The following is a 25,520-nucleotide window of genomic DNA, read 5'->3' on the forward strand; positions in this document are numbered from 1 at the left end:
TCATTTTTTACCCATGAATGAATTATTTAATTTCAAATGCTGTTTCTTTATTGGAGTATATAAAAGAAGTCAGGGTCATACATAAGCTACCTGGATCTTTAACCTCATTTAGGCTAAATGTCTCCATCTTTTCACCTCAGCTAAAACTGACTGAAATAACCAATTCACTACCTTGCTAAGGTTTCAGAATTAAAGTGATTTTTAAATAAGAAAACAAAGAGGTGGGGCACTTGGGTGGCTAAGCCAGTGAAGTGTACAACTTTGGCTCAGGTCATGGGTTTGTGGGTTTGAGTCCCATGTCTGGCTCTGTGCTGACCACTCAGAGCCTGGAGGCTGCTTCAGATTCTGTGTCTCCCTCTCTCTCTGCTCCTCCCCAGCTCGCACTGTGTCTCTGTCTCTGTCTCTCTCCAAAAAAATAAATAAATAAACATTAAAAAAAAATTAAAAAAAAAAGGAATCGTGGCATAAATGACATTACTTTTAGAATATGAGACTGAATTAAATGTACAAACGTATCACTATTTTTATTTGCATTTAAGCCAAATATTCTGTGAGCTAGAAAGTCAGACAATGTATGATCTATATTTTATATATTAACATAAATATCAAAACAAAGTATAGCAATATTCTGTTACTCAAATCCACAAATCCACATATTTTTTATCTAGAATACACTATTTATAAAACTAACACCTCCTGCAACAAAGCCAACATTATTAGGAGAGTTGTTTGAGGAGTTATTTTTTAATGGTTAGAGTGCAGACAATTTTCCTCATTAAGAACCTGTACAGGGATTTACCACCAACCAAGAATGTGGTAATGATAATAAAATACATATCAATTCAAACATTCAAGACAAAAGGACTTATTTTTACTTAAGCCAATAATGAATTTTGAAAATATATTAAAAAATACCCTCCCAACCACTGTTAACACACTCGTTTATGCTTTCACACAGCATGTTTCAGGAGTTTTCATTTTCTGTGCCTCCACAGGTCTTTCTACTGGCGCAGTTATCAATCATCTTCTTTCTCAATATATGTCTTTGCATTAACCCGTGCCATCTGCCTGGCCAAGTACCTATCTCTAGCCGACATTACAGTTTCTTCATTATTTCGCTTTGCAAACTTGTTCCCCACTTCATGTGGTCCCTCTTGTTCTTTGCCCATCTCTTGGTATTCCTCTGTGAGTCTCTGTTTTGCTCCTGCTGATGTTTCAGAACTGGAGGGTTTCTCTGGGTTTCTTTCTTTGTCCATGTTTCTCATTTTATTGGATTTTTCCTGGTCAAGAAACCTATCCTTTGCCCTAGAATTTGGGCTGCTTTCTTTTTTCTCTCGGTTTCTTTCTGAAGACTGAATACTTATTTCTCGTTGTTCTCTATGTCTGTACTTATCACTGTTTTCATATCTTTCTTTCCTTGCTTTCACATGCTCTTCTTTGCTTTTCTCTTCCTTCTCTCCTCCTTTCTCACTGTATCGATCATGATTATTTCGTTGTCTCTCTCTTTCTTGTTCTCTTGGGGAATATTTCTCCCTGTCTTTCTCCCTTTTCCAATCTCTGTCATTTCTTTCTCTTTGGTCTCTTCCCCTCAGTTTATCTTCTTGTTCATGCCTCTTCCAGTGGGAATCTCTATGGCTGGCTTCTCGGTGCCTATGGGAATCCTTCTTTTCTTTTCGGTAATCACGGTCATTGTAATAGTTCTCATGATCCCTGGATTGTCTCTCTTGGTGCTGATCTTCCCTTTTCTCATGAACTCTTGACTTGGACCTTTTTGTGTGGCATTTGGTACCATGCTCTCTTTCTTCACTAGAAGACCGTGAGTGGATTTGATTCCTCTGATGTTTAGAGTCACTCTTGGAGGTCTCTGTGACCCTCTCCCTTCTTGTGTTTGCTTTTTTATTTTCTTCCATTTCATCATCCTCACTGCTATTAGCATCAAAGTCGCTATCTGCATCTGGGTTTTCCTCTACTTGCACAATAGTTTGGAGAATGCATTTCTCATGTGGTATTCTGTTCTCTGAACTTACTTCATCAGAATAACCCCTTGATTTCTCTTCCTTTATTCCAGACCTTAAAAAAAGTAACATTTAAAAAATGCCACATTATCAATTGTAGTAAGCACATGAAATGTTCATATAATTTTTCTCAATACTTAAATTTAACTACTAAATGTGAAAAAGGTGCTATTTACCTTATGAATATTGTAAACTAGTCTTTTCTAACCATTCAGGATATTTTCAGAAAAAGGTAGAAGTGAAATAGAGAAAATTAGATTGCTGTATTGGACCGCTAGAACCTTCAGACAGGAGTCTGTACAAGGTTTTTGTTTTTGTTAAGCATGCCAATAATTGGGAAAAGTAAGATATATTCTGTATCTAAGTACTATTTTCATAATATGAAGTTCAAGTTACAGCTCTTTGTTGGATTTTTCTCTTTTTAAAAAATTTAATAATAGTCCTGGGAATAGATGAAGATAATTTTTTTTATAGCAAAATGCTGGCAAAATCTAATTCTTCAGTATCACTAAATAATTTGTCTTATGATTAAAAAGGCATGAGCACCTCTCCCTTGGCACCTATCACAACAAAATGGGAATATATGAATCTGCTCGATTACAATCAATAACACTAAAAACTGTTCATATCACCTACATTTTCCCAGCTGATAAATGTGGTTAATTTATCTACATTACTCACACATTCATTCTTACTAATCACTTAATAATTATACTAATAGAACAACGGTGGTTCTTTGGGAATTGGCAGCAGAACTATCTTCTAAAGGATTAACAGGAATTCTATTATTAGACTCTGAGAAAAGTACAATATTAAATGACATTATGGATTTTCATGGCTGGCCTCACAACTGTTCCAGATGAAACTCTAACAGAAATTCTAATTCTCTATTCAAAATCTCTCTTCAAATATACTTTCTTAGACTCATAATTTTCATCAATTTTGTAATCAAACCTAGCAGTTGGCAGCAAAGGAGGTAGGGGTGGAAGTATAAATCTAATTCCTTCTCTTCACCTTTACTTCCATTCTCCTGCCTCTCTCCTTTTCCCAGCAACACAGACACAGATCCTCTAATCTGAATGTCTCTGTTCCAAAAACCATTTACTCAGATACAAGCTTAGGACAAATTCTCTCTTTTACCTTCAGCTATATACTTATGAGAGTCATTTAACCATTCCTACAATACTTTATAATTTTATTTTAAAAACCCTCCAATACTTTCTTTTTATACCGGTGCTAATGGAAATATGTACAGAAATAGTAATGTCCATATTTGTGCCATCTGTGGTAGCCACTAGCCATATGTGGCAACTGTATTTGAAATGTGGCTATTATAATCAAAATTTTATATTTTATTTATAATACATATATTTTTAATGTTTTATTTCTTTTTTGAGAGTGAGAGTGCAAGCGGGGGAGGGCCAAAGAGGACAGAGGATCTGAAGCAGGCTCCACACTGAAAGCTGATAGCAGTGAGCCACATGTAAGGCTCAAACTCATGAACGCGAGCCAAAGTCAGACACTTAACTGACTGAGCCACCAAGGCACCCCTAGATTTTATTTAAATAGCCACATGTGACTACTAGCTACATATTAGAGAGTGCATTTCTAGCCCTAAATATGTGAATCTTACATTTTCTGGAGGCCATGTCCTATTTATGAAAATAAACTACTTCTTATGAACATACATGTAGGAATCCTGAAGAATAGAAATAATCTTGAACTAAATCTGTAGGTTTTTAATTAAGAAACTGTAAATCCTTTGCAATTCAATCAGGTCAGGTTTGGCTGACAACACAACATGCAATGCTGCAATCTTCTATCTTTCAGAGGGTTAAAATAATCCTACAACCACAGATCATGAACAGAATTTTTCTTCTAAATATTCCATATGCCATGTCTCACCTGGCTTCACGAAAGCTGCATGTAGGTACTTCCTCTTCACCAACTGCTTGATTTAATAGGTGTCTATAAAATCCACTGAGATCTTTCTGCTTGGTTACATCCAAACGGGCTGAGAGGGAAAGCAAACATGAGAGGAATATATTCAACAAGGCACAACACAGTTCTGTTTTACAGGTGTAGAGTATGTAACATACAGTATATAAGCTGTAGACAGAGTTGGCAAACTATAGCCTGCAGACCAAATGTGGCCTACTGTTTTCATACATATATTTTTATTGAAATGTAGCCTTGTTCATTTGTTTATTGTTTAAGGCTGCTTTTGTATTAAAAGGCAGAACTGAGGAGCTCCAACAGAGATCATATGGTACACAAAACCTAAAATATTTACTTATCTGGTCCTTCACAGAAAATCTGCCAACTGATACTCTAGATGAACACTGAATACATCCTTAGAACATTAGACTTGATTTTCTTCTATTTAAAGTTGATGAGCATTTGTCAATTAAGCTATTTATATGTATACATTTTACTTAGACCTTGAGAAATGACCATGAGTAGAAAGTACTGAAGTAAAGCACTAAGACACTCTTTGGCTCCTGCACATCTTTTTCTTTTTTGAATTAATGTTATGCTTTTTCTAAATGCCCACCCAGTTAATGTTCCTTGAGTGGTATTACTCTAGTTTTCTAAAGCCAGAAAATATAACTAGGATTTAAATCTCAGTTTATATTGCTTCTGACCAAGATTATGGTGTTATGATTTGTAATAAAAGTTCTTACATTTAGAATTTTTCTATGGCAATGACTCGTAATGGTCATAGTTTTAAACAACAAAATGAGATATATGAAAAGTCCAGTAGAAATAAGTTACTGAGAGTACAACTGTGTTTTTACTCATAATCTCTTCAACGTTTTATAATACTACAAAACATCTTATCTTATACCTTAAATCTATATACGTAAATTAGGACCACCACATTATAACCTAGAAGTTCACAGACAGAGCAAATGGCTAATCCAATTTGCTGCTTCGGTTTCCTTCTACCCTTCTCCCTCTTCTATTTCACCTTCAAGTGCAGCAGCTCTTTTTTCTCTTTCTTCCTCTTCAGCTCTCTCTTGCAGTTTTTTCTTATAAGCAGATGTCACAAATGCCTCCTTATCATCAAACTCTCCCTTCTCCATCTCTCGTTCTCTCTGTATTTTCTTTTCCATTCTCTTTTCCTGTTCCTTTTTTCTGATCTCAACTGCTTTTAGTAAGTTGTGAATATACTTGGGCTAGGAGGAAAAATAAGATTAGGGAAGAATCAAAAATAAAAATTAAGAATATTGTTTTTATCATGAATTTATTAAGATAAAAATGGCTAGTCCAAATAGGCGGGACTATCATCCTCTCAAAATTCAATAGAAATTTGCTAGCAAGAGTGAAACTAAAATTCTTTACAATAAAAATTTAAGTGTAAAACAAATTATTCAAACTGCTATTTTACTTTTTTTTTATTTCAAATTAATTTTTCCACTGTGTTTTCACCCTTTTCACAGGTATTGTCTCAATACTTCAAGTAAACGATTCAGAAGGTTCCTACTACTTTTTCCATTAGGTGAAATATGCTTATTTAAAAGAATAGCTTTAATTTTATACTACCACCCTACCTGCACATACTATAAGATGCAAAGATATGTCTGTGCTTATGAAAGACAAAAAGTGATAGAAAATGTGAACGTATTTCAAGCTCCCACTCTCAAGTATTTTTTTCAAACTAAAAATATGATCACATGTGCAGATGATTCTGTTACCAGCTAGAATGCAATAAAAAAATGAGTGAATGATAAAACACAAAAATATGAACAGGAACAGGAGTTACTAGTACAGAGACTTTCTAAGAAAAAAATTTCCAAAGTGTGTGAAGGTTTTAAAGCAAAAAACACAACTTGTTGTTTTTATTGTTAGATAATTTACTCACTCCTGTTAGGATACTTTTAGTAGGGTTTCCTGGGTTCTAAATCAAACCTATATTATCTGCAACTAGGGGCTCTTCTTCACATTTCAAATACCTAAAAGCTTTTTCTCAGATCATCCTCATGCTAAAATAAGATTAAGATATAAAATACAAGTCAAGGTCAAAGAAATTTATACTTTTCAGCTACAAACCTTTCGGTCTTTTCCCAAAAGCAATTTGGGATTATTTTCCTCCCTTTTTTTCTGCATTTCATCATAAATACTGTCATATTCATATACAGTGGAATCTTCTGCAAGGGCCTTCTGGATTTCTAGTTTGGTCTAAAACAAACACATTTAAAAAATGAGCCAGTTAATACATACCAAAGAAAGTCTTAAGTAATTTTTCTCAGAGAGGATCATGAATCATATATAGATCATAAAAATTCTATCAATCACATTTTAGACTGAAAATATAAACATCAGTCTGAAGCCAGGCTGCTTGGGTTTGAATCCCAGGCTCTATACTTAGCTACTCTGGGAAAGTATGTGTAACCTTTTTGTGCCTCAGTTTTCATCAAAAAAAAATTGAGGATAATAATTGTATCTACCTTCCAAGTTGTTGTATTATCTATTTTATATAATTCATTCATATAGGATTTTTAAAAACAAACAACAAACAAAACCTCAAACCAAGAGGTTTTGGCTTGACAATAGATACCTATCAAATATTGCATTTAATGATAACATTTAATAGCTTTTTCAATGAAATAGGGAGTAAAATAATGTTGCTATCATCAGTTCTGTGCACCTGAGGTTCAGATAAAAGAACAGAAAGAAAAAGAAAAAAATGTTGTCGAGCTATTAAAAATATGCCATTTCTGGTGGCTCAGGTCACGATCTCACAGTTTGAGTTTAAGCCCCATGTCAGGCTCTGTAATGACAGTGCAGAGCCTAGTTGGGATTCTCTCTCTCTCTCAGTCCTTCCCCTGCTTGAGCATGTGCTCTCTCTCAAAATAAATAAACATTTAAAAATAAATAAATAAATAAAATATCCCATTTCTAAGAGCATTTTACCTTAGATTTAGTAAATATAATTAAGTTAGTATTCTTTACAATAAAAGTTAGTTTTGTATTAAAGCAGAACACAAGAGCTCTTTCTCACAAATAGACATTAAAAAAAAATTTAAAAAAAAAAGAAAAAAGTGGTTCTGGACAGCTAGGGTTAAAAATGAAAGTAGATTTGAGATTTATGCTTTAAGTAAGAAAAGATAACACAAAAATGTCAAAAGAACACAAGGGGCACCGGACTCAGTTGGTTAAGCATCTGTCTTTTGATGTTGGCTCAGGTCATGATCTCACGGTTCATGGGATAGAGCCCTGCAATAGGCTCTGTGCCAACAGTGCTGAGCCTGCTTGGGATTCTCTTTCTCCCTCTCTCTGCCCCTACACTGCTTACACACTCTCTCTTTCAAAATAAATAAATGAACATGAAAAAAAATTTTTTTTTAATATTTTAATTTATTTTTGAAGGAGAGAGAGAGACAGACCATGAGCAGGGGAGGAGCAGAGAGAGAAGGAGACACAGAATCTGAAGCAGGCTCCAGGCTCTGAGCTGTCAGCACAGAGCCCGATGCAGGGCTCGAACCCATGAACCGTGAGATCATGACCTAAGCCAAAGTCGGATGCTTAACCGACTGAGCCACCCAGGTGCCCCCCACAAAATTTTAAAGAACACCAGAACACTAGATGCCTACATTATGTTGGAGAAGTCATCAGATTCTCTGGAACTAATTCTCTCATTGATATGGTGAAGAAGTTGAACTCTAAAATTCTAACTCAAAGCACCTCAGCATTTATGTTTAAAAAACAGTTTTTTACGTGTGCATTAAACCATCTTGAGGATGCTGAGTTACATTTCCACTATGAAACTAAGATATTACCTTAATATTACTAAATACATAATTCTGTGCCCATTCCCCAGGGTGGCAGTAAACATAGTGGCTAAAAGCATGGGCTCTGCAATTTCAATGCCTGGGTTTGAACTAACTATGAGACCTAATAAAAGTCACATATATCTTTTTGCCTTCATGTCCATCAACTACAAAATGGAGATTATAAGAGCATTTATCTCATAGGATTATTTTAAGAATTAAAGAGAATTCTCAAGAAGTGGTTGCCATAATGTCTGGCACATTAAAAAGTGCTTAACAAATTTATCGTTATGCAGAATTCCAGTTGGACAAGGAACAAACAGATGACAAACATTAAAGGAAATGTGAAGGAGAAGAGACTTCTACTACTCCTACTACTAGAGACTTCTCTTCTACTAGGCTTGCCTCATCCCTGAACACAGCTAGATAAGTATCAAATCATTTTGAACACCCAAGAGATGAATCTGAGGACTAAGAAAAAATGCACTAGACATGAAAAAATTGCCACAATGTTGAAGTTAGGAGCTGCGGAGAGTTGATTTGGGGGACAGAAGACCTGTGGGTGCTGTGATGGGGAGGGAGCCCTGAATGCAGAGAGAGATCAAAACATATCTACGATCCAGCTTCTTTTTTTCTTCTTTTTGTCCCTGACAATATGACAACACAGAGGAATTCACCCCAAAAGAAGGAACAGGAAGAAATAACAGCCAGGGATTCAATCAATACAGATACAAGTAAGATGTCTGAACTAGAATTTAAAACAATAATTATAAGGATACTAGCTGGGCTTGAAAAAGCATAGAAGACACTAAAGAATCCCTTACTGCAGAGACAAAAGAACTAAAAACTGGTGAGGCTGAAATTAAAAATGCTATAACCAAGGTGCAAACCTGAATGGATGCCATGACAATGAGGATGGATGAAGCAGAGGAACGAATCAGTGACATAAAAGATAAAATTATCGAATATAATGAAGCTGAAGAGGGAAAGAAAGGTATTGGATCACAAATGTTGACTTAGGGTACTCAAGGACTCCTTAAAGCTTAATAAGATTCCTATCATAGGAGTCCCAGAAGATAAAGAAAGAGAAAAAAGGGCAGGTTTATTTGAGCAAATTAGAGCTGAAAATTTCCCTAACCTGGCAAAGGAAACAGACATAGAAATTCAAAAAGCAAAAAGAACTCCCATTAAATTCAACAAAAGCCAACCATCACTAAGGCATATCATAGTCAAATTCACAAAATACACAGACAAGTGAAGAATCCTAAAAGCAACAAGGGCAAAAAAGTTCTTAACCTACGAGGGAAGACAGATAAGTTTCATAGCAGATCTGTCCACAGAAGCTCGGTAGGCCAGAAGGCAGTGGCATGATATATTTAATGTGCTGAATGGGAAAAATACGTAGCCAAGAATACTTTATCCAAGGAGGGTGCCATTCAGAATAGAATGAGACATAAACAGGTTCCCAGACAAACAAGAACTCATGGAGTCCATGACCACAAAAACAGCCCTGCAAGAAAATATTAAAGGTTGGGACTCCTTGAGGGGGGAAAAAGCAATAAAGACTAGAAAAGAACACAGAACATCACATACTGGGTCATGAATCAGGCCTCAACAAGCACAAAAAGATTAAGATCATACCATGTATATTTTCGGACCACAACACTATGAAACTTAAAGTCAACCACAAGAAAAATCTGGAAAAACCACAAATACATGGAGGTTAAAGAACATTCTACTAATGAATGAATGCGGGGGGGAGGGAGGGGGAGTGGATGGTTGGGGGGTCTGGATGGCTCAGTCTGTTGAGTGTCTGACTTCAGCTCAGGTCATGATCTCATAGCTCATGCGTTCGAGCCCCGTATCAGGCTCTGTGCAGATAGCTCAGAGCCTGGAGCCTGCTTCGGAATCTGTGTCTCCCTCTCTCTCTGCCCCTCCCCCACTCATGCTCTGTCTCTCTCTCTCTCAAAAATAAACATTTAAAAAATTAAAAAAAAAAAAAAGAATGAATGGGTTAACCAGGAAATTAAAGAAGAAATTAAAAAGTACATGCAAGCAAATGAAAATGAAAACATGATAGTCCAAAACCTTTGGAATACAACAAAGGCAATCCTAAGAGGGAAGTATATTGCAACACAGGCCTATCTCAAGAAGCAAGAAAAGTCTTAAATACATAACCTAACTTCACACCTAAAGGAACTAGAAAAGGAACAGCAAATAAAGCCTAAAGCCAGCAGAAGAAGGGAAATAATAAAGATTAGAGCAGAAATAAATGAAACAAAAATAAAACAGGAGAACAGATCAACAAAGCTAAGAACTGGTTCTTTGGAGAATAAAATTGATAAACATCTAGCCAGACTTAATAAAAAGAAAAGAGAAAGGAACCATATAGATAAAATCACAAATGAAAGTGGGAGAGATCACAACCAACTCCACAGAAATACCATAGGTTTTAAGAATATACCATGAAAAATCATATGCCAACAAATTGGGCAATCCGGAGAACTGGAGAAGCTCCTAGAAACATATAAACTACCAGAATTGAAACAAGAAATAGACAATTTGAATAGACCCATAACTAGCAAAGAAGTGGAATCAGTAATCAGAAATCTCCCAACTAAAGTCCAGGGCCAGATGGCTTCCCAGGGGAATTCTACCAAACATTTAAAGAGTTAATACCTATTCTTCTCAAACTGTTCCAAAAATATAACAATGAAAAGAAACTTCCAAACTCATTCTACAAGGCCAGCATTACCTTGACTCCAAAATCAGACAAAGACCCCACTAAAAAGACGAATTACAGGCCAATATTTCTGATGAACATGGATGTAAAAGTTCTTAATAAGATACTAGCAAATCGAATCCATCAGTATTTGCAAATCAATCAATGTGATACATTAATAAAAGGATAGGAACTATATGATACTGTCAATAGATGCAGAAAAAGCACTCATTCTTGATAAAAACCCTCAAGAAAGTAGGCATAGATGGAACATATGCAAACATCATAAAAGCCATATACAAAAGACCCACAGTTACCCCATCTTCAATGGGGAAAAACTGAGAGCTTTTCCCCTATGATCAGAACAAGACAGGGATGTCCACTCTCACCATTACTATTTAACATAGTACTGGAAGTCTTAGCCTTGGCAACCAGACAACAAAAACAAATAAAATGCATCCAAACAGGCAAGGAAGAAGTCAAAGTTTCACTATTTGCAGATGACATGATACTCTATGTAGAAAACCTGAAAGACTCCAACAAAAAAATTGCTAGAACTAATATGTGAATTCAGCAACGTTGCAGGATATAAAATCAATGAACAGAATTCAGTTGCATTTCTATATACCAATAATGAAGCAACATAAAGAGATATCAAGGAATTGGTCCCTTCTATAATTGCACCAAACCAAGAAGGAATATTTTGGAATACACCTAACCAGAGAAGTAAAAGATCTCTACTCTGGAACCATAGAACACTTGTAAAAGAAATTGAAGATGACACAAAGAAATGGAAAAACATTCCATGCTCATGGATTGAAAAAACAAACACTGTTAAAATGTCTATACTACCCAATGCAATCTACACATTTAATACAATCCCTATCAAAATACTACCAGCATTTTTCACAGAGCTAGAACAAACAATCCTAAAATTTGTATGGAACCACAAAAGACCCTGAATAGCCAAAGCAATCCTGAAAAAGAAAAGCAAAGCTGGAGGTATCGTAATTCTGGACTTCAAGCTACATTACAAAGCTATAGTCATCAAGGCAGTACACACAACACAAACACAAAAACAAACACATAGATCAATGAAAATAAGACCCAGAAATGGATCCACAACTACATGGTCAACTAATTTTTTCATAAAGCAGGGAAGAATATCCAATGGAAAAAGGTCTCCTCAATAAATGGTGTTGTGAAAACAGGATGGTGACTGGCAGAAGAATGAAACTGGACCACTTCTTACACCATACACAAAAATAAATTCAAATGGATGAAAGACCTAAATGTGAGACAGGAAACCATCAAAATCCTACAGGAGAACACAGGCAGCAACCTCTTTGACCTCAGCCAGAGCAACTTCTTACTAGAAGTTGCCAAAGGCAAGGGAAACAAAATCAAAAATGAACTACTGAGTCTTCATCAAAATAAAAAGCTTCTGCACAGTGAAGGAAAACAATCAACAAAACTTAAAAGGCAACCTGAAGAATGGGAGAAGACATATCTAATAAAAGGCTAGTATTCAAAGTCTATAAAGAACTTATCAAACTCAACACTTAAAAAACAAATAATCCATTTAAGAAATGGACAGAAGACACGAATAGACATTTTTCCAAAGATATCCAAATGGTTGACACATGAAAAGATGCTCAACATCACTCATTATCAGAGAAATACAAATCAAAAACCACAATGAGATACCACCTCACACCTATGAGAATGGCTAAAATTAACACAGGAAACAATAAGAGTTGGTGAGGATGCAGAGTAAGGGTTCATCTTGCACTGCTGGTAGGAATGCAAACTGGAGCAGCCACTCTGGAACACAGTATGGAGGTTTCTTAAAAAGTTAAAAATAGAACTACTCTGTGACCCAGCAATTGTACTACTAGGTATTTACCCAAAGGATACAAAACTACAGATTTGAAGGGGTACGTGCACCCCAATGTCCATAGCATTATCAACAGCCAAATTATGGAAAGAGCCCAAATGTCTATCGACTGATGAATGGATAAACATGTGGTATATACATATACAATGGAGTATTACTCAGCCATCAAAAGGAATGAAATCTTGCCATTTGCAATGATGTGGATGGAACTAAAGTGTATTATCCTAAGCGAAATAAGTCACTCAGAGTACCATGATTTCACTCATATGTGGAATTTAAGAAAAAACAAAAACAAAAAACAGATGAACACATGGAAGGGGGAAAAACAAAAGAAAGGGAAACATACCATAACAGACTCTATGATACAGAACTGAGGGTTGATGGAGGATGATGGGTGGGGGAATGGGCTAAATGGGTGATGGGTATTAAGGAAAGAGCTAATCATTTTGAGCACTGCGTGTTATATGTAAGTGATGAGTCACTGAAGTCTACTCCTGAAAATAACTTTACACTATATTAACTAACTGGAATTTAAATAAAAATTTAAAATAAATATATAAATTTTGTTGCAACAAGATATAGCTAAAGAACTGTCACAGAGGGGCACTTGGGTATCTTAGTTGGTTGAGCATCCAACTTTGGTTCAGTCATGATCTCACAGGTTGTGAGTTCGAGCCTCACGTCAGGCTCTGTGCTAAGAGCTCAGAGCCTGTAGCCTGCTTCAGATTCTGTGTTCCCCCACCCACCCCCGTTCCTCTCCCACTCGCACTCTCTCTCTCAAAAATAAATAAACACTAAAAAAACAAACAAAAGACCGTTACAGTTCCTCACCTATATAACCATATATAAATAGCTATTAATTCACTAAAAGATTTACTTACTAGTACTGAACTACTAAAAATTTTACAGGGATAATAAACAATGGTATAAAATGGTTGCTAATATTATACATACAAGAGCTGATATTTGATGTATGCAGGTTGAAACTGCTAAAATAGCCAACAAATATTGACTAGAGGGTGTTATGTTTTCTCCTGTATTGATATGGAACAAATACATTAAAACAAATTTTTTTTAACATTTATTCATTTTTGAGAGACACAGTATGGGGGTGGAGGGGCAGAGAGAGAGAGAGAGACAGAGAGAGAGAGAGACAGACAGACAGAATCTGAAGCAGGCTCCAGGCTATGAGCACAGAGCCTGTCACAGGGCTTGAACTCACAGACTGAGAGACCATGACCTGAGCTGAAGTAGGACGTTTAAATGACCGAGCCACCCAGGCACCCCTGGAACAAATACATTTAGATGAGTACTTGTCATTCAAGGAGATTTAATCAATTTTGATTCAAATGTTACTACTGACATTGCAAAATATGAGAAATTGTCAAGTGGATGGAGCAAATTGAACCCTATTCCTTACAATTTAACAGTTCCACATGTACGTTATAATGAATACCCCATGACTAAACTATAACAATGGATTAAAAATATATATATATATATAAATAATAAATATATATATATATGAAAGTCTCTTAAATCAATAATATAACCCCCAATGTACTACACATGTAGAATAAAAATAATTTTTTTTTTGAGAGAGAGCACAGGAATGGGGGAAAGAGGCAGAGGAAGAGAGAGAAAGGGAAAATATCTTAAGCAGCAGGCTCCATGCTCAGTGCAGAGCCGAATGAAGGGCTTGATCCCACAACCCTGGGATCATGACATGAGCCGAAATCAGTCAGACACTTAACTGACTGAACCACCTTGGCGCACCTGAAGTTTCAGATTTCTTAATCAGGACCACAGGCAAGTTTGCGAGAATTTTAAAAATATAATGTATGTATTAAAAAAAAGTCCTTGTAAATAAATACTATAGAATGCCATATAAACATAAGTCTCTAGGCAAGTCTATCGAAAATTACTAGATATTCCCCATTCTTAGAGAATTTCAAATTATAAAATCATGAAATTACTTCAGTGTGAAAAGACTTTTTTTAAGCAAGTAAGCTCATTAATAAGAATTATTAAACCACATAATCCACTATAAGACTACTGAGTCATCTGAAAGCAGAAATGGGTTTAATCTACAACACAGCAATGAAGAGCTAATTCTTCACTGTGCTTTGCCTTTAAGATTTATCACAAAAACCTGAAATCTATTATGAATCAAGAAACATCCTAAACATTTTCAGAAAACAAGGGTCAAGATAAAAATTTTTTTAAACATTTACTTATTTTTGAGAGAGAGAGAGACAGAGCACGACGAGCAGGGGAGGAGCAGAGAGAGGGAGACACAATCCGAAGCAGGCTCCAGGCTCTGAGCTGTCAGCACAGAACCCTGACGTGGGGCTCAAACTCAGGAACTGTGAGATCATGACCTGAGCTGAAGTCGGATGCTTAACCGACTGAGCCACCCAGGTGCCCCTACATAAAATTATTTCTTTATATATGTTCAGTCTCAAGACCTAGATAACCAGAACTTATACTTAAAAAAAAACATGAGCTGAAATACTTCACCAAACACATTTAATTCACTCAGTCACCTTACCTGTTTCATTGCTTGCTTCTTAGCAGCTTCCCTCTGAAGGCTTTCACTCACGGAGGTCTATAAAACATAAAAAATACTGTCATTGTTTAAAACTAATTTAAAATTTCGTTTCTAGTATTCTGGTTGGCAGCCAGTTCCTTACCTATAGTTAAAAACAGAAAAAATTATGAAAAAATATTATGAACTAAATTAACATTTTCAAGGTCTTTTACCTAAACCTTAGGAAACAAATGAATTATAAATTATGAGAACAGGCTGTAACATGTAAGAGAAAATAGAGTGGTACAGGAAAAAATGAGGTAACATGGCTTTTTATTCCCAACTTCACCAATAAGGCATTCAATCTCTAACAGATTTCAATTTATTTTGTCTGTACATGTGAGTGTGTGTGTGAATGTGCATGCATTGGGTAGGGGAACACTGGTCCCTTGCAACACGAAAGTGGTATGATTCCCTTGGGGCGCCTGGGTGGCGCAGTCGGTTAAGCGTCCGACTTCAGCCAGGTCACGATCTCGCGGTCCGTGAGTTCGAGCCCCGCCCCGGGTCGGGCTCTGGGCTGATGGCTCAGAGCCTGGAGCCTGTTTCCGATTCTGTGTCTCCCTCTCTCTCTGCCCCTCCCCCGTTCATGCTCTATCTCTCTCTGTCCCAAAAATAAAATAAACGTTGAAAGTGGTATGATTCCCAGCAACAAAAAGCACATTCTTTTAATATTCACCACTGAATAATAGTATCAAGTTCTTGGCATATGTTAAGGCTTAGGGGCTGCCAGAACTATCTGTGGCTATAATCATTCAATAAATATGTACTGAAAAGCCTACATATCAGACACTGTTCTAGCTTCTGCAGATAGCAAGGAAAACAAGAACAGTCTCTATCTCTGAGAGATAAATGGTTTGAAAGGGAAGAAAAAGTGACTAAAGAGATAATTAGAACATAGATGTGATAAGCTATAAAGTGACTAAAAAAAAAGCCTGTGGGAGCACAGAATCAAGAAAGCCTTCCTAAAAGAAACAGGACATTAAACCTGAACCAAAAAAGAATTTAAGAGAAGGCAAGAGGTATTTAGTAATCACATGGGCAAAAGCAAACATTTACAGTTAAGAAAGGAAATATAATTAAAATACTTAAAAAATGTTTTCTTAAAAGGATAGGCTTTGTAAATATACTAACCAACTTTGAAATGTACACTTTAAAAGTGTGAGTTTTATGGTATGTGAATTTTATATTAAAATAAGGCTGGGTGGCTCAGTCGGTTAAGCGTCCAACTTCGGCTCAGGTCATGATCTCATGAGTTCGTGAGTTCGAGCCCCACATTGGGCTCTGTGCTGACAGCTCGGAGCCTGGAGCCTGCTTTGGATTCTGTGTCTCCTTCTCTCTATGCCCCTCCCCCACTCGTGCTGTCTCTCTCTCTCTCTCAAAAATAAATAAATGTAGGGGCGCCTGGGTGGCGCAGTCGGTTAAGCGTCCGACTTCAGCCAGGTCACGATCTCGCGGTCTGTGAGTTCGAGCCCCGCGTCAGGCTCTGGGCGGATGGCTCAGATCCTGGAGCCTGTTTCCGATTCTGTGTTTCCCTCTCTCTCTGACCCTCCCCCGTTCATGCTCTGTCTCTCTCTGTCCCAAAAATAAATAAACGTTGAAAAAAAAAAAAAAAAATTTAAAAAAAAAAAAAAAATAAATAAATAAATAAATAAATAAATAAATGTAAAAAAAAAAAATTAAAAAAAAATAAGGCTACTGATTGAGTTTATCTCTTAATGAAAAGTATAACCCCCAGCCTCAGGACTATACTTCTCTAGCATATTGACATTTGCTGCTTTCAGCTGTGTAGTATCAGTTGGTGCCTCCTTTGTTTACCATGGCAACAAACAGAACAAAATAAATAAACCTAATTCTAGTTCCCTAGAGCCATGGAGATAACTAAAGTTAATACACAAATGCCATACAAGTAATAGAACACACACTTATTAAAAGAATTGTACAGGCAAAGAACTAAGGACATTTTAGGTGACGGTGAATTGACTACAACTAGAGAAAAAGATATCAATAACAAAAACAATAGTAGCTAACATTTACCGAGCCAGGTGCCATGCTAGGTGGATTACTTGTGTATTACATGTATTATTAATTTAATACAAATTTGTTATGTGATACAACACATTTTTACTCATTAGAATACCAATGTTAAATATTAAAATGTTAAATGTACTAATAAGCATAACTCATAAATTCTTTCCAATCTATTTTTAATGTCTCAGTCTTTTTAAGTGTAAATTAAATGTTTCTTAATCATTGACTTAGTAATGTCTTTAGGATTGACTAGAAGATTAAGTGTCCAAATGCAATCAACTTCTTTGATTGCTTTTATTATATTATTTTTTCTTATCTCTCCTCCAGCCGGTCACAACTCATCTGCTGTCGCTTTCAGTGTGGTTGCTTCAACCTAAACTACTGAAGTTAGAAAAGTAAAACACAGAGCCAGTACTTTTTAGACTCATGTAATATAGAACAAGAAGACTGGGAAGGGCCTTTCTAATGTAAAGTATATATACTCTGAGATATAACAAGAGGTTTCGTTCCCATGTTTCTAGCTGTTCTGAAGGATGATTTCTGTCTGACTTTTGAAAAACATGAGATGTTCTTACTTAAAGGGTGTTAACAGAATGGAAGGAGTACAGTATTTTACACACTCTATTCACAGACTTATAACCCTGGAATTCCAACAGCATCATCGGTGGAATAAAGAGGCAGCTCTGAACCTAAGCTGAGAAAGTCAGGGAAGAGTACCTCCTTTTGAAGCTTCTTCGATTTTCAGTTTAATTTTTTTTTTAAGTTTATTTATTTTGAGAGAGAGCAAACACACGTGCGCACATGAGAGGAAGGGCAGAGAGAGAGGCGGAGAAAGAATCCCAAGCAGGCTCTGCACTGCTGAACTCAAACCACTCACAAACCATGAAATCATGACTTGAGCCAAAATCAAGAGTTGGAGGCTTAAGTGACTGAGCCACCCAGGAGCCCCTGATTATCAGTTTTCTAACTAAACAAACTCTGACAGTGACTATTAAAGGTAATAACTAAAATGTTAACAACTGAGGGCCTCTGCCTGGCTCAGTGAGTAAAACACATGACTCTTGATCTTGGGGTCATGAGTTTGAGCCCCATGTTGGGGGTACAGTTTACTTAAAAAAACAAAAGCCAATAATTTGTTTAAACACATACACACAAAAAGTTAAAAATAAAGAGTGCAGTAGAACTTTTAGTTGTTTCTATAATTGTGACCTCACATAAAAATCAGTGAATGTATTGAACAATTTTAAATCAATATATAAAAAAATCAATAAATGTATTAATGATCATTTAAAATTTTCTGTATAACAAACATAAGAAATTCAAGTCTAGATCCATCCTGGAGATAAAAAACCAGCCGAATTAAAAGCAGGATCAATAAAATTTTGTATTTTAAAGGTCAAGTTTTTCTAAGTCTTTAGAGATAATCCTTGAATTAAAATATGTTAAGACTCAACTTTTAATTCACGGCTCTTTCTCAACTTATGACAAGGTATGTCCTAATAATCCCATCATAAATTGAAAATATTTTAAGTTGAAATGCATTTAATACACATGACCTATCCAACATCATGGCTTAGGCCAGTCTACCTTAAACATGTTCAGAACACTCACATTAGCCTACAGTTGGGCAAAATGATCTAACACAAAGCCTACTTTATAAAAGTGCTGAATATCTCGCATAATTTACTGAATACTGTACTGAAAGTCAGTAACAGAATGGTTGTTTGGGTACAGGATAATTTTAAGTGTATGGGTTGTTTACTCTTGTGATCACATGGCTGACTGTGAGCTGTGGTTCATGGCCAGAGCCCAGCATCATGACAAGAGTACTGCATATCATTAGCCCAGGATAAGATCAAAATTTGACATACAATTTCTATTGAATGCGTATCACTTCTGTATCATTATAAAGCTGAAAAATCCTACATCAAACTGTCCAAAGTCAGGGACTGTCTATGGTTTCTATAAAAAGAAAGGAGTTGGGGCGCCTGGGTGGCGCAGTCGGTTAAGCGTCCGACTTCAGCCAGGTCACGATCTCGCGGTCCGGGAGTTCGAGCCCTGCGTCAGGCTCTGGGCTGATGGCTCGGAGCCTGGAGCCTGTTTCCGATTCTGTGTCTCCCTCTCTCTCTGCCCCTCCCCCGTTCATGCTCTGTCTCTCTCTGTCCCAAAAATAAATAAACGTTAAAAAAAAAAAAAAAAATTAAAAAAAAAAAAAAGAAAAGAAAAGAAAAGAAAAAGGATAAGTGAGAGAAGATTAAAAAGACAAAAACAAGTCCTCCTGCATAAATCAAGGAAGGCTTCATCTTACTGAACTCAGTAAGAGAACAGATTTCATGTATATGCCTTATGAATTAAAAAAAAAACTTAGATATATAATAATCACCAAAATATCAGCCTCTAACTTCAGAGTTCCTATATTGTATGGTATAAAAAGGAAGTACAGAATAATGGTTACAAGTGTAGGCTTGGGACTCTGACCGAGTTCAAACTGTTCTTTCCCTTACTAGCTGTGTTATTTCAGGTATGTTACTCATCTATATAATAGTACCTACCTCAAAGGTCCTTTAATCCTCACAAGATTAAATGAAAATAAAATATAAAAAGTGCTTAGCAAGTTTCTGGCTCAAAGAAGTACTCAATAAGGGGTAGCCATCATTATTACCATTATTATTACTATGCTCATGTTTAAGAACATGAGACTGAAGAAATGTTTATATTTAAACAAATGAAGTTATGGGAAAACAGTTACAGTTAAACCAATGTGCTCACCAGAAAAGCATGTAAACTCTGTCTCACCTTATATTTATTGCTATGCTTAATAAAACACAAGATTGTTATTTAATTAGAACTCTAAATACATATAGTATGATTCAATTTACATCTACTAAAATAGAAAAATCTACTCTGTAGAATATTTAAAAGGCTGTACATGTGTTTTGTGTTAAGATGCCTTAAGGTTTTATATCCAGTATACCAATCAACAGGAAAATGGAGGATGCATACATTCAAGTCCATTGCTAGCCATGGGATCTATGGCATAGCTAAGGAATGGGTTTTTTTTAGAACTGATAGTGGCTTTATTAGTAACTACTTATAAATGAAAATATACCTCTCCAAGCATGAGTACATCAGAAAGAACCCTTCTTTGAGGGAGTCCTCTACTGTGCTGCTATAGTCATAACTGGATAGTGGGACTTGATCTGGGATATCTGCCTTTAATAATTGCTCTGGTTTAGGGTGGAGTTCTCGTTGAAGTATATTTTCTAAAACTTTGTTTTTCAGTAATTGTAAATTCACAGGTAGCTGCAAAAAAATGTACAGGAAGGTCGTTTGCCCAGCTTCCCCCAATATTAACATCTTAAATAACTATAGTACAATATCAATACCAGGAAACAGACATTGGTACAAACCACAGAGCTTATTCATATTTTACCAGTTATACGTGTATATATTCGTGACAGTATGTGTATAGTTCTATGCTATTTTATGAAATGTATAGCTTCATGTGACTACCACCACAACCAAGATATTTAACTGTACCATCACCACAATATTCCTTTTGTGCTACCCCTATACAGCCATACTCACCTCTTTTCCCCACCCCTAATCCCTGGCACCACTAAGCTGTTCCCTATCCCTATATGTTACTTCATGAATGTTAAATAAATGGAATCATTTTGAACCTGGCTTTTTTCACTCAGCATTATTTTAAAGGAATATATATTGCTTAGTACAGATATCACAAAACACTTTAGTTCTTGCCTCAAAATATTCTAGCCTACAACTGGCCTAAGGAAAAATAGCTGTTAAATAAAATGATTAAAGCTGAATGTGACCAAACCACACAACACAATCACTGATTGATTAGTTTCAAAATTAGCAGGCAGGCAATTATTCTAATTTTATGTCTGAACACCAAATTAGTTTATTAAATGAGAGTATTCCTTAATAGTGTCTCCTAATAAAACCACAATTACCATTAGTTTTAAATGTAGAAAGATAAAAATTACTGCCTGTAAGGGCTTTTATCTTAAAGAAAAAATAACTCAAGTTATAAATTGGCTCAAATGTAAACACTCCAACTGTTCCTAAAAGTGTAAAAACTGCCACTGTACCACAATTTTTCAAAATAGGTTTTATACCAAAAATCTCAGAGAAATAACTTTTCAGAAAACCTGAAGTAATAGTTCCTTGCAAATGTTTCACTTAATTCGACAAACATGTTTTGAGAGCCTACTAGGTATATAGCACTGAAAGTGAGAGAGGAGCCATATTTGGTTAACACCTTAGTTTTTTATGTCTAATCTAAGAGTTGGTAGGTTCCTATTAACTTTAATTCCAAATAAGAAATTAAGAAACGAACATGAAGACAAATGAGATAAAATGCCAGGTCCATTTTATATATACTAGTAATATATAACAATATATTCTTTCTACACACACACACACACACACACACACAGAGTAAAGATGTGATTATCAAGTACAGGCACCATAAACTGAAGAATTAAGAAAAACACTGCAACTGGATATTCTTAGTCTTTAGTACTTCATTGTTCTGTGTAGATAATAAAAATTATTTAATCAATCTAATGTTTGTCTCAGTAAGCTGCAGACAGATATGATCTAATTAAAAGGGAGATGCGTTTTTGGGTTTTTTTTTTAATGTTTATTTTTTAGTGAAAGAGAGAGTGTGTGTGTGATCAGGGAAGGGGCAGAGAGAGAGACACAGAATCTGAAACAGGCTCTAGGCTCCAAGCTGTCATGACAGAGCCTGATGCGAGGCTCAAATTCACGGACTGTGAGATCATGACCTGAGCTGAAGTTGGATGCTTAACCAACTGAGCCATGCAGGCACCCCATACAAAAGGGAGATGGTTTTAAACACCTTCACAATCAGTTCAGATAAATGCAAAAGAAACCGTATGTCTGTGCCTTTCTTAGATCACTACACATGTTTAGATGGTTTGTCTCCTGGGCTGTGAGAACTACCAGAAGAGAAATAGCTTTATACTATAGTTTAATGACACTGAGAAAGAAATAAGATACTGGACCCATTAATTTATATTATTGAATTACCTTTCTTCAGTCAGAAAATTTTTAAAAATTAAAAATTCAGAAAAGTGTTCTGAATTTTTCTTTTTTGGGGGGAGAAATCAATCTATTTTTCCATAAGTAATAAATCACAATTTAAAAATCACATATGGACTTCTTTATGAAATAAGAGGTTTACCTATCCACTTATCCAAAATAGTACTCAGCTAAAGAAAAAACAGTTCAAGAATCAATCCTTCTTTTTAAACACATTTTTTTAAAAATCTTCATTTATTTTTGAGAGAGAGCGTGTGAGCAGGGAGGAGCAGAGAGAGAGGGAGACAGAGAATCTGAAGCAGGCTCCAGGCTCTGAGCTGTCAGCACAGAGTGCGAAGTGGGGCTGGAACTCCCGAACTGCGCGATCATGACCTGAGCCAAAGTCGGAGGCCCAACTGACTGAGCCACCCAGGTGCCCCAAGAATCAATCCTTCTTCAAGTGGCTTATCGCTACAAGTTTCAATTGTGCTCTGAAAACTTAGAAATGAAAACTTCCTGTTCTTCATTTTTTAAACTATGTTTTCTTTTTTTAACATTTATTTATTATTGAGAGACAGAGACAGAGCATGAGTGGGGGAGGGGCAGAGATAGAGGGAGACACAGAATCTCAAGCAGGCTCCAGGCTCTGAGCTGTCAGCACAGAGCCCACTGCGGGGCTCGAACTCACAAACTGCAAGATCATGCCCTGAGCCGAAGTCAGATGCTTAACCAACTGAGCCACCCAGGTGCGCCATTTTTTTTTAAAACTTAACGAGATCATTTAATAAAGGGCCTACAACTCTGCAATCTCTATTATGAGCTTTATTTGTCCACATTCATATAACTTTTTTGTAAGTACAAAAGCCTATTTAAGAGATGTAAAAAATAGACAAAATTTTTATTATATAAGCTCTGACAGAAAACATGGATATGGCTATCAACAGAAAATTTATAAAAGAGAAAATATGAATGACCATTAGCTATATGAAAAAAGTTCAATCTTATCAATAACTAAGGAGATAAAAATGAAAACATTAACTTTTATCATCAAATTAATAAGAGATTTTAAACATTTTATCATCCAATGTTGGCAAAAGCAAATATACACTCCCACATTGTGAAAATGTGAAATAGTTCCCAATTTGGCAAAATCTATTAAAAGCCTGAAAAAATATCTATTTCTTTTGACCCAGTAATTCCATTTTCAGAAGTTCATTCTATGGATAAAAAGAAAAAAAGCAAAAGATGTACAAAAAGATTTAGGTGCTAGGATATTCACTGTATTATATAATGGGGTATCTACTCACACTTGTGAAAACCTTGATGCAACCTAACTTTCAACATCAGAAGATCAGTTAAGTTGTATATCCTTCAACAGTTCTGCAGACACTTAAAGATTTGGTTTCAACAACATTTAATGGTATGCGCAAACTTTAATGCTTTACCCGTATCAGTCCACGTTCACTACTCAAGAAGCTCTGCTCTAATAATCATCCCCTCTCATACTATGGCCACATTGTTTCTTGTGTCTTTTACCTTGATTAAAACCTTCTCATGAAGTCCAACAATCCCCACATCCTCATTCCCTTTGATGAACTTTAAATTCCTTGATTGAAACCAGCTTTTCCCTAATAATCCCCTTTCTTCTGAGGCTGTTCATGGCTCACATTCTTCAAATTAGGAAAACACTGTCATACGCTACGGGTAAAACCCCTACTCCTTTGAACTTCATGCCATATGACTGTTACCTTTATCCTTTTCTTCTCTCGATTTGTGAACCTTTATTACTTACTATCTCTGACATCTTGATTTCAGTTTTCGTCTCTACTCTACATCATGCCATCCTCCATACAACACCCTGACCTGACCTTGTTTTCCTCAGCTCCAGTAATGATGGTTTCGTTTCCTCTCTACTTAGTCACCCTATCATGGTCACTCTCGTCATTATCTGCGACTGCTGAAGCTCTGATTTGAAACTGTAAATCTGGAAAACCAACCCGACAACAACCACTATTCTTCTACCAAATTTCACTGAATATAAGATGTACATTATTTCACATTGTTACATCTCTGAAATTGGGATACACCTTGTAATCAGTGGCATCATCTAATTGCTACTGACCAAAAGGTATTCTTAATATACTTGGTATTGCCTACAAATGTGTGAATATTAAAAGTGTCAGCATCAAAACCTTCAGAATGAGTACCATCAAGTGTTGGTGATGTAGCATTTCTTAAAATTATGCAATTATGTAGAGATAATTTACTTTGGACTCCCACTTGGGATTATTATTTAACAGGCCTTCTTCACCATCTCCAAACACCCTCTTTATGACCACTAAGCTTGATGCCAGAAAGAGTGATAAATTTGGAAAAATAGTCATCAAGGAGTCTGAGTGAAAAAGTAAGTTCAAAAAAGACTGATGATGACTCACTCACATTCATTCCATGGAAAATCTGAACAAAATGACAACTCACTACCATTAAGAAAAAAATAAACAAAAAACCCTGGATCTGAAGAAGTTTTAGAGATTCCTTAACCAATTATTTTAATTCACATTTTGCTTTTTATATAAGAGTAAGCGAAGATAAAGATTTACATCTGATTAAGACTAAAAGAATTCTTTCAATATTATATTGCATACTAAATATATAGTTAGAACTCTAACTCATAAGAAAGACTATCATAGTTTAATTGGTAGTGTTTTCTTAATGATGCATAAAAGTGCAACTTACAATGTTTCAGATTTCAATAAAATAGATAGCTCTGTTGCTCATTTATTTCCACTGTATCTTTTCTTTGATCTTATGGATGCCCTTAATGCCTTGATTTTTCTATTTTCTTTTTTTTTAAGTTTATTTATTTATTTTGAGAGAATGAGAAAGCCATGGAAGGGTCAGAGAGAGGGAGAGAGAATCCCAAGCAAAATCCACACTGTCAGCACAGAGCCTGATGCAGGGCTCAAACTCATGAACGATGAGATTATGACCTGAGCCGAAACCAAGAGTCAGATACTTAACCAACTGAGCCACCCAGATGCCCCTTCTTTGTTTTTGAAGTTTACTCTTGCCAATAATCTTAACTCCCTTCCAACACTGCCCATCTTCTGCACTTACTTGATAATCACAAATCTTGAATGCATGCAACCATCTGCTGTCTACAGTAAGGCAACCAAGCATTCCTAGAAAATATAATTTCTTAGCTTCCAATTCTAACTGAGCCCTCATGCTATTTACCACTTCTCCTTTTTCACTTATCAAGTCTCTCTTCTTTCTCTACCAACTATATTCAGGTCTCTTCTCTTTTTAAACCTCCTATACTCTGTCAACTTTCCCTATACATGACAACACTACCTTTAAAAATTAAGAAAAATCATTATGTGCAAAAAATAACACATCTGTGAATTCATTACCCAGCCTAAGA

General features: G+C 35.9%; 1 protein-coding gene across 4 annotated transcripts in view; it reads right to left on the minus strand.

Annotated features, from left to right (window-relative positions):
* Positions 1 to 498: 498 nt before the first annotated feature.
* NSRP1 (nuclear speckle splicing regulatory protein 1) overlaps positions 499 to 25,520 on the minus strand; it is a 61,946-nt gene continuing 36,924 nt past the window's right edge. For all 4 annotated transcript variants that reach the window (XM_045487814.1, XM_045487816.1, XM_045487817.1 and 1 more), the window contains 5 exons: positions 14,960 to 15,016; positions 6,069 to 6,197; positions 4,987 to 5,194; positions 3,921 to 4,029; positions 499 to 2,070 (listed from right to left, as the gene is read on the minus strand). In XM_045487814.1, the coding sequence (XP_045343770.1) occupies positions 1,017 to 2,070; positions 3,921 to 4,029; positions 4,987 to 5,194; positions 6,069 to 6,197; positions 14,960 to 15,016 (1,557 nt within the window). In that variant the 3' untranslated portion in view covers positions 499 to 1,016. The remainder of the gene's footprint in view (positions 2,071 to 3,920; positions 4,030 to 4,986; positions 5,195 to 6,068; positions 6,198 to 14,959; positions 15,017 to 25,520) is intronic.

Source organism: Leopardus geoffroyi, chromosome E1 (assembly GCF_018350155.1).
Source record: "Leopardus geoffroyi isolate Oge1 chromosome E1, O.geoffroyi_Oge1_pat1.0, whole genome shotgun sequence".
Lineage (NCBI taxonomy): Eukaryota > Metazoa > Chordata > Mammalia > Carnivora > Felidae > Leopardus > Leopardus geoffroyi.